Source organism: Chiloscyllium punctatum, chromosome 4, assembly GCF_047496795.1.
Source record: "Chiloscyllium punctatum isolate Juve2018m chromosome 4, sChiPun1.3, whole genome shotgun sequence".
Classification (NCBI taxonomy): Eukaryota; Metazoa; Chordata; class Chondrichthyes; order Orectolobiformes; family Hemiscylliidae; genus Chiloscyllium; species Chiloscyllium punctatum.
Genome location: NC_092742.1, coordinates 87,421,348 through 87,431,347, shown reverse-complemented (window position 1 = coordinate 87,431,347; position 10,000 = coordinate 87,421,348). Strand labels below are relative to the sequence as shown.

At 47.0% G+C, this 10,000-nt stretch overlaps 1 protein-coding gene across 1 annotated transcript in view; it reads right to left on the bottom strand.

The window, feature by feature from the left end:
- Nucleotides 1-10,000, bottom strand: part of LOC140476505 (kunitz-type protease inhibitor 1-like) — a 65,702-nt gene that overhangs the window by 18,901 nt on the left and 36,801 nt on the right. Inside the window, exon 3 of the mRNA XM_072569240.1 lies at nucleotides 2,967-3,108. Within this exon, the coding sequence (XP_072425341.1) occupies nucleotides 2,967-3,108 (142 nt within the window). The remainder of the gene's footprint in view (nucleotides 1-2,966; nucleotides 3,109-10,000) is intronic.

Below are 10,000 nucleotides of genomic sequence, written 5' to 3'. Positions count from 1 at the left end.
AGAAATTCTGGGATTTGAAAGTGATTCTCAAATTTGCCAAGGAAGTTTAGAAGGAAAGAAAAAGGCCTTACTTTTAGAATTAGCAAAAAAGTTAGATTTGGGTTTAAAACAAGGACAAAATTAGGAAAATGGAGTTAGAAGACAACAAGTGGGGGGAGGGGAGAAAAGAGAGAGTGTGAAGGTTCTTGACTGTGCAAACAGAGAGAAGAAAAGGGAGAGAGAAAGAGAGATAGAGAATTTGAACTTGAGAAGTTGTGAATTAGTCAGCAAAAGTCAAATTAACAGGATGGAGATTAAAAGAGAAGGTTGTGATATATATAAAATATGTCACAACTCTGCCACATTTTGATGAGAAAGATGTTGAAGCCTTTTTTATTTCAGTTGAAAATTGGCTAGGCAGATGGTGTGATCGGAGGATTTATGGGTAATGCTAGTTCAGACTAAACTGGTGGGCAGAGCTAGTCAGGCATTTGTCGTATTGTCAGATGAGGTGTCAAGAGATTATGAACAGGCTATTTTAAGTGCTTATGAATTGCTACCAGAAGCATAAAGAAGGAACCAGGTCAGACTTATGTTGAGTTCGAAAGAATTGAACACAGTCAATTTGATTGATGGGTGCGGGCTTTGAAAATAGATAGGACATTTGAGGCTCTGAGAGAGCTATTTTCAAGCAGTCTGTTAACATGCTGGGTTATGGCAGTTCTCCTCTCAACTGTTCAATTTTCCACAGTTTTATATTCCAGGGCATCAGATTGTGTCATTGGCTTTTAAGATTGTCAACATACTCAATTCAAACTTGACAGGAGTTTGTTGTGTTTCGGATATAATTTAAACTGGGGGCTGAATTCAAATTTGTTTTTATCTCCAAGCAACGAACTGGTCGCGTGGTTTGACCCAGTGTTACATTGTTACCATTTCTGAGTATATTTGGTGCTGGGTCTGGTAGTTCTGCTGCTTTTAACTCTCTTAAAGTACACCCACACCTTCATAATAATAGAGCTAAATATAGTTGGCTTCTCCCTGAGATGGGGAATTTCAAGACTTGGGGGCACATTGTTAAGGTGAGAGGAGAGAGACTTAAAAAAGACATAAGAGGCAAATGTTTTACACAGAGGGTGGTTCATGTGTGGAATGAACTTCCTGAGGAAGTGGCCAGTGTGGGTAGAATTACAGCATTTAATAGGCATTTGGATGGATACATGCATAGGAAAGGTTTGGAGGGATATGGACTGGGAGCAGGGAGGTGGGACTAGTTTAGTTTGGGATTATGTTTGGCATGGACTGGTTGGACCGAAGGGTCTGTTTCCATGCTATATGACTCTATGACCCCCCTCTGTAATGTAAATAAAGCAATGCCCTCCTTCATATAGCCCCACTCACGTATCATCTGGACCTTTCTCCCTTGTGTTTCTGTAGCTCTTCAAATAACCCTGGAGGGGTAGTGTGCTCCACATTCATACCTCTCTCTGACCAAATATGCTTTGCTTGATTTCATTATTGGATTTATGGACTATTTTAGGATGATGTAGAATATGATAGAAACAGGTCAAACAGTCTATCCCAGTATTCATGCTCCAGTCAGGGCTCCCATTTCTTGTCCTAATCTAACATTATAACAATCTATTCTCTTCTCCCTCACGTCCTTATCTCATTTCCCCTAAAAGCATTGCTGTTATCCCCGTTAAGTACTCCCTGTGGTAAGGAGTTCCCCATTCTCACTACTCTCTAGGTGAAAACGGTTTGCACCAGTTCCCGGTCAGTGACTGCCTTACACTGACAGCTTCCAGTTTTGCTCTTGCCCACAAGCAAACGCACTCTCCCTGCACCCACACCACCAAAACCCCATCTCAAAAAGCTTCAGTTTTCAAAAGCAGACAGCCAGCCTGTCAACTCTTTCCTGATATTTATACTCAAACGTTTCTCATGCAAGTTAGCTCTGTATCCTCTCCAGTGGCTCCATGTCCTTTCTATAACATCTTGTAGAAGTTAGCATAGAATCCCCACATTTTAGAAACAGGCCCTGCGGCCCAACAAGGCCACATCAACCCTCTGAAGAGTAACCCACCCAGACCCACTTATCCTATATTTACCCCTAACTAATGCACATAACCTACACATCCCTGATGGGCAACTTAGCATGGCCAATTCACCTAAGCTGCACATCTTTGGACTGGGGAAGGAAATCCACGCAGACACAGGGAGAATGTGCAAACTCCACACATAGTTGCCCGAGGCTGGTATCGAACCAGATTCTATGCTGCTGTGAGGCAGCAGTACTAACCACTGAGCCACCGTGCAGCCACGGTGAGCAGGCCTGCAGAGTGCTCTTACATGCAGTCTAACTAATGTTAGATACAGGTTTGGCCTAATTTTCCTTCTTTTCAATTCAATTGACAGAAAAATAAAACTCAAACACTTTGTTTGTTTTATTTCTAATCTGCAATGCAGCCTTTAGTGATTGCCGTATTAGTATATTTATGAGTCCTGCCTCTGCAAATGGAAATAGTGTCACTCTGCCTTTAGTATTATGGAATCCCTACAATGTGGAAACAGGCCACTTTGGCCCAACAAGTCCTCAAATACCCCCCCAAAGAGTAATGCATGCAGACCCATCTCCCTATCCTATTACCATACATTTACCCCTGACTAATGCAACTAAACTACACATCCCTGAACACGTATTTTAAACATCTCGATCATGTTGCCTCTCAACTTCTTTTAGAGAAAACAACCCTCGCCTGTTCATCCTTTCCTGATTAATCTACCCTCTTCCTTTTGGTATTGTTCACAATTTGCATATCAATGGGAGCTTTTCATAATCAAGAGTCCCGATCTTTGCCCTGTAATCCTAGCGTGATCGCGACACAGCTCTGCACACGGTTCACGAAAATTCTTTGCTTTTTCCATTCCGAACAGGGTCAGTGAGCAGGGGTGAATCAATTCCATTGCGACAAGTGTGCACTCACCCTCGGATTGTTCGGGAGAGAGGACAGTGACGGACATGGTGTCAGTGGTCATCTGGCCTGCCGTGTCTTTGACAGTCAGCTGAAAGACATACTGTCCTACCTTCAGGTTAGACACCAGCAGCTCATCCTGATGTTGAGTTTTCTGAGGAGAGGCAGAGAATAAACCTTTATGCAACCTTTTAGAGTCCAAGAATTTGCCTTTCAGCCTCAACGCCAGCGATGGCCGTTTTTTTGCAAAGCGAGCCAAGTGTAGCTGCTGCTGCTAATCAACAGTTACCACTGTGGCTTAATCTCAAACGGGCAATACTCCCCCCATGATGCAGTCTTGATGGCCAACTGTTTACAACCATTTACATTACAGTACATATATATAAAAACATGCTTTCATTTAAGACCTTACATTTGAACTGGAAAAAGTGATGCTGGAGATTAGAGTCGAAAAGTGTGGCATTGGAAAAGTACAGCCGGTCGGGCAGCATCCGAGGAGCAAGAGAATCGATGGTTCGGGCATGGACACACATTCCTGATGAAGGGCTTATGCCCGAATTGCCAATTCTCCTGCTCCTCGGATGCTGCCTGACCTGTTGTGCTTTTCCAGCGCCACACCTTTCCACATTTACATATGGACATAACCATTAGGAATAAGAGTAGGCGACCCTTTTGTCCCCTCCCCACTCCTGGCTTCTCCCCATTCAATAAAAGCATCCGATTACTCCACATTCTCTCCCCACCATCACCCCCTCCCCCCCCATAACCTTTCACCCCCCTTCTTAGCAAGAATCTATCTTCCACTGCTTTAAAAATATCCACAGATTCTGCTTCCATTGACTTTTGAGAAAGAGAGAGTTGCAAAGACCTTTCAAGGTGAGAGGGAAAAGGGACCTGTAAGGAACAACTTTTTCACCCAGAGGGTGGTGAGTGTGTGGAATGAGCTGCCATAGGAAGTGGAGGAGGCTGGTGCAATTACAACATTTAAAAGGCATCTCGATGGGCACGTGAATAAGAAGGGTTTAAGAGGGATGTGGGCCAAATACTGACAAACGGGAGTAGATTAATTTAGGATATCTGGTTGGACCATAGGATCTGTTTTCGTGCTGTATAACTCTCGAACTCTGTAACGAATATAAAGCCATTCTCAATAATAGTGATAGGGTTCGGGTTAAAACCTCTCACCCTCATTCACATGTCCTTCAGGATTGAAAAATCTGCTATTCTTACCCAATTCAGCCTACATTTGGTTCCAGGTCACAGCATCAGATTGGACTGATTGTGCCCCACAGAGGGCAGTTGTGTTACACAGTTCAAGGGCAGGTAGGGATGGGCAAGGAACGCTGGCCTTGCCAGCATTACCCAAAATCCAAGTTTTTTTTTAAAAAATGAGCTCTCAGTCCGTACTCACACTGGCCATCGGTCAATATAGCGGGTTCAAGGCTCCAAATCCCCAACCCTTCAAAACAAGCCAGAGAGTGTTCCACGCTGACCCATGGCCATCCCAGATGAGCAATGTCAGAAACCGTCAACTGTAGCTGACAGCTCATCGACGACACAATTTTTAATCGGCTACTCACTTAAAACATCTACAAAGCAATTCCTGGGAAGATACAGGCCCTTTAAAAAGCCAAGACTGGGAAAGAACTACCATTTGGGGCCCTGGTCATTAAGTGCGAGTGTTTATCTAGTTTTAGGTTGGACACGAAAATCGGTCTCCCTAAGGTTTGCATTCAAGATATAATTGATGCTGTTTGTGGTTTGCTGTATGTTGAGTCTACGCAATAAATACCACAGACAGTCAAGTTCTATTGAGTCACATGTCTTGAAGATTATCGACACCACAAAGAAAACTCCAAGGCTGTCTGGTTTCTGTGCTCAATTATGCTATTCCAATACACCCCCATAACTGAGTAGCTACAACTGAATCCTGGTCACAGCTAGTGACTAAAAAGGTGAGGGAGGGTTACCTCGGTACCAGAACATCACGTGACACAATGTCAGGCAGCTGTCTGAAAGACACAGCTCACACACCACACAAGAGCCTGAGCAATAATACAAGTCCCAATATTATGGAGGTGTAGGGGAAAACACCCAAGATGGCTAGCGTCAGAAGATCCATGGTAATGTCTCCCATTTAGTAGTCATCAGGTAACAGAACCTACAGGAGGAAGCCCTTGATGGTAGTCCAAGGAGTGGGGGGAGTTGGGAGGTGGTGTCAGGTTGGGCAGAGAGGAGAGGACACTGGCCTTGCCTAGTAAGTGCAGAGGTGGCTCAAGACTTCCCCAAGGTGCCAGAGAAGACAGTCTCCTGCTCCACAAGGAGGACCTTAAGGAAGTATAAACTTCAGAAGCACTCAGTTTCCGCCTCCATTTTACTGTCCGGATTACTGAGCCCTGGAAAACCCAGCCAGCACTGACTAAATTTAAGTCAGCTTCCAAACTGTGCACAAGGAACTCAATTTAATTGCCTATCTCCTGAAAGTTTGATGTAACAAGTGACCACAAACCATTGTCATAAAAGTTGAGGCTGGCGTGTATACAGTGGGCTCAGAATGATGTCTACCATTTATTGGATGGTTAGGCCAGCACCCATTTTCCCCACCTGTCACGACGTACAGAGTTACTATCACTGTCAGCGTGACCTGGCAGTAAAGGCCCTGAATCCAAGTGGATAGTTGGGATTCAGTCAGACACTCCGAGAGAGTAGGCAGGAGCCAGCTCAGGTTGGAGCATGTTCCTAGCTACTATTTAATCCAGCACTGGTTGGACTGGCTGGTTCAGTTTCTCCTACACCAACAAAACAGGCATCAAACCACACAACGAGAGCAAAACCAAACTCTGCTCTCTCAGAAACCTCATGACCTACCCTCTCCTCAAACAGCAAAGCCCTGTTCACATCTGGATGCAGTCAGTTTCCTGTCAGACCTGGGACAGGAAAGGGGGAGGCAGATGGGGAGAAGGAGGGGGGAAAGGAATTGAGGCAGACTGGGGTTGGGGGGGGGGGGGAAAAGAGAAAGAGAGGGAGAGGAGGAGGAGGGGATCGAGGGGGACAAATCGGGGAGGATGTAGGAGGAGGGAAATTGAGAGAGAAAAAGAGGAGAGGTTGTGATTGAGAGCGAGAGCGAGAGAGGATCAGAGAGGAAGAGTTCAGGGAGGAGGGATCGAGACAGAGTGATCGAGCGGAAGATTTAGAGTGAGGAGCAGAGGGGATCGGGAGGAGGAGGAAGAGAGGGTAACGAGAGAGAGGAGGGTTTGGAAGAGAAGGCAGGGTGGGTGGTTTTAAAAAAAAGGTGGGAAAGAGAGGAGTCAAGAGGATAGTGGGGTGAGGGGGGATTGAGGTGTGTGGGGGGAAGTGTGGGGGAGAATTGGGGCGAGGTAACAAGGATGTCATTGATGAGACTCAATCATAAGGCCTTGCCAGAAACTAATCAGCCCTGCTAGTATCACATCACATTACACTGTAATGTTACCGGGGCAACCAGGGCAGGGCAAACTCAACAATAAACAAATCACCAGAGCTGATCAAAAAGGACAGAGATAATGCAACATCTTTATAATGGGCAAAGCCCAACATTTCTATTCAATATAAAACAAGAACAGCCTCTTTTCTTCTCCACAATCACCATAATCTAATGACCCACAACTGATTTTCTCAGTTACTGGATACCGCTGGCATTTCCCAGCACACTTCCAAGTAAAACTAGGGTGTGGCTCAATACTTGATTTTATTGCGGTCTGTAGCTCACTACTAGGGACTTACAAAACTATTTGCAACAATTCACATTTGCATATTACCTTTAGCAGATCAATAATGTCCAAAGGCTTTTCGTAGCAGCCAAAGAAAATTTGAAGACGAAAGTGGGTACTTCAGATGCTGGAGATCAGAGTCTAGATCAGAGTGGTGCTGGAAAAGCACAGTAGGTCAGGCAGCATCCGAGGAGCAGGAAAATCGATGTTTCGGGCAAAAGCCCTTCATCAGGTATGAGGATGTTGCCTGACCTGCTGTGTTTTTCCAGCACCATTCTAACCTTGAAAGAACATTTGAAACCAAGCCAAAGAGATGGTGAGGCAGACAACCAAACATTTGCTGACACAGAGATAGGTTTATGGGAGCATTTTGGAAGGTACTCAGGGTTGCCAATGGTTACATGAAAACTCCAAAGTTTGACGCCCAGATCATAGAATCCCTACAGTGTGGAAACAGGCCATTCGGCCCCTGCATTACCCATGGCCAACCTACCTAACCTGCACATACCGGGTTTGTGGAGGAAGCCAGGGCCCCCCAGAGGAAACCGGAGGAGAATGGCTGCATGGAATCTGCAGTCACCAGAGGCTGGAATCGAACCCGGGTCCCTGGTGCTGTCAGGCAGCATTGCTAACCACTGAGCCACCATGTCACCTCCAGGACGCACCAGGATATTGCTATTGAAGAGACATGTGATAGGCAGGAGTTATTCTTCTTAGCGCCAAGGGGGCTGAGGGGGAAATCTGATGGAGGTGGACAAAGTTCCGAGGAGCGAAGACAGGGAAGATAGACAGCAAAACCCAAAGGGCACACGGTTTTAAGATAAAGAGGAGATTTGAGGAAATAATTTCTCAGCCAGCGGGTTGACAGTATATTGAACTCACTGCCTGAAAGAGTGCTAATAAGGAGGGAACCCTCAAGACATGCAAAAACTGTTTAAATGAGCAAATGAAATACCATATCATACAAGGCTTTTTGGGCCAAGTGTTGGAAAACGTGTGTGTTGTTAAGGTTTTGGTGAACTGCGACAACGCGGAGTCATAGGAGTTATACAGCACGGTAACAGATCCGTTAGACTAATGCCAACCAGATATCCTAAATTAATATAATCCCTTTTGCCACCATTGGTTCCACATCCCTGTAAACCCTTCCTATTCATGTAACCATCCAGATGACTTTTAATTTATGTAATTATACCAGCCCCCACCACTTCCTTTGGCAGTTCATTCTCAAACATGCACCACCCTCTGCATGAAAAAGTTGCCCCTTAGGTCCCTTTTAAATCTATCCGCTCTCACCTAAAAAACATATGCTCTCTAGTTTTGGACTCCACCACCCTAGGGAGCAGTCCTTGGCTATTCATTCTATCGATGGCCCTCATGATTTTATGAACTTCTACAAAGGTCTCATGAATGAAATTTTAAAAATCATTCCAACAAGGAAATGTATTACCAATTTCCTACTGGGTTAATATGCTGGAACTGCCGGTCTAACAGCACTATGGTGTTTACCTACAGTGCTTCGCGAAGGCAGCTTAACACCACCTTCTTAAGGACAACTAGGAATGGACAATAAATGCCAACCAAGTAAACCACACCCATATTCCTGAATGAATATAAAAAAACCACAAAAGAACGTCAACTGGATTTGTTAAATGTTTCTCTTTGTAGAAAATACCTGGCCTGGTGAATATTTCCTGCATTTGTTTGGTTATTATTGCAGCAGTCATATTGGATATTGTACTGGACAGAGGATAGATAATAGGGAGGTTGAGGTGCTACATTGCTGTATGTCCTGTCAAGATTCAGGATGTATACTCAGGGCTGGAGAGGAACATGCAGTCAAAAAGCAAAGATTTGGTTATCGTGGTGCGTGAACGTGTCAACAATGCCAAATATACTCCCTTTAAAGAGCATGCAAAAGCAGTGGGGACAGGTGTAGCATAGATTCACTGGGAGGTTACCAGGGATCGGGAGTGTGACACTGGAGAAAAATTTGGATTTTCTTCAATGCATCTGTGAATGTCAAAGAAAACTTAACATTTTCAAGATGATGTAAAATTAAAACTTAGAAAGCTCTGTAAAATTTGTTCAATGACAAAAACCAGGAGCAGAAATATATGAGGACACAATGACTTTTTTTAAAAAAGTGGGCTATTGAAAATTTTAGTCTGCCAAAACCTCTAAAGGAAAAATCTATCAATTCTTTTAATTTTTGTTAGCAAGGCGTCCATTATGACATGGCAGTAGACATGTGTTATACCCTTAGTGGACATGCTCTGTACTGCGGCCGGGGAGCTGATGGTCTCAAGCTCGCAGACTCCAAATTACTGAGTTCCACTGTGTCTCCACATGAGACAGTGAGCAGAGTGACAGGGCCGCACTTGTTTGGGGGGGAGAGAGCGCGGGGGCAGAGAGCGCGCGGGGGGGAGAGAGAGAGAGAGAGAGAGAGCGCGAGAGACACACACAGAGACAGAGAGCGAGAGACAGAGCGAGAGAGACACACACAGAGGGAGAGAGAGAGAGAGAGAGAGTGATGGGGAGAGATAGAGACAGCGAGCGCGCGAGACAGACACAGGGAAGGGAGAGAGGGGGGGGGGAGAGAGAGAGGGAGGGGGGAGAGAGGGGGAGGGAGGGGGGGAGAGAGGGGGAGGGAGGGGGGAAGAGGGGGAGGGAGGGGGGAAGAGGGGGAGGGAGGGGGGAAGAGGGGGAGGGAGGGGGGAAGAGGGGGAGGGAGGGGGGAAGAGGGGGAGGGAGGGGGGAAGAGGGGGAGGGAGGGGGGAAGAGGGGGAGGGAGGGGGGAAGAGGGGGAGGGAGGGGGGAAGAGGGGGAGGGAGGGGGGAAGAGGGGGAGGGAGGGGGGAAGAGGGGGAGGGAGGGGGGAAGAGGGGGAGGGAGGGGGGAAGAGGGGGAGGGAGGGGGGAAGAGGGGGAGGGAGGGGGGAAGAGGGGGAGGGAGGGGGGAAGAGGGGGAGGGAGGGGGGGAAGAGGGGGAGGGAGGGGGGAAGAGGGGGAGGGAGGGGGGAAGAGGGGGAGGGGAGGGGGGAAGAGGGGGAGGGAGGGGGGAAGAGGGGGAGGGAGGGGGGAGAGAGAGGGGGAGGGAGGGGGGAGAGAGAGGGGGAGGGAGGGGGAGAAGGGGAGGGAGGGGGAGAAGGGGAGGGAGGGGGGAAAGAGGGGGAGGGAGAGGGGAAGAGGGGGAGGGAGGGGGGAGAGGGGGAGGGAGGGGGAAGAGGGGGAGGGAGAGGGGAAGAGGGGGAGGGAGGGGGGAGAGGGGGAGGGAGGGGGGAGAGGGGGAGGAGGGG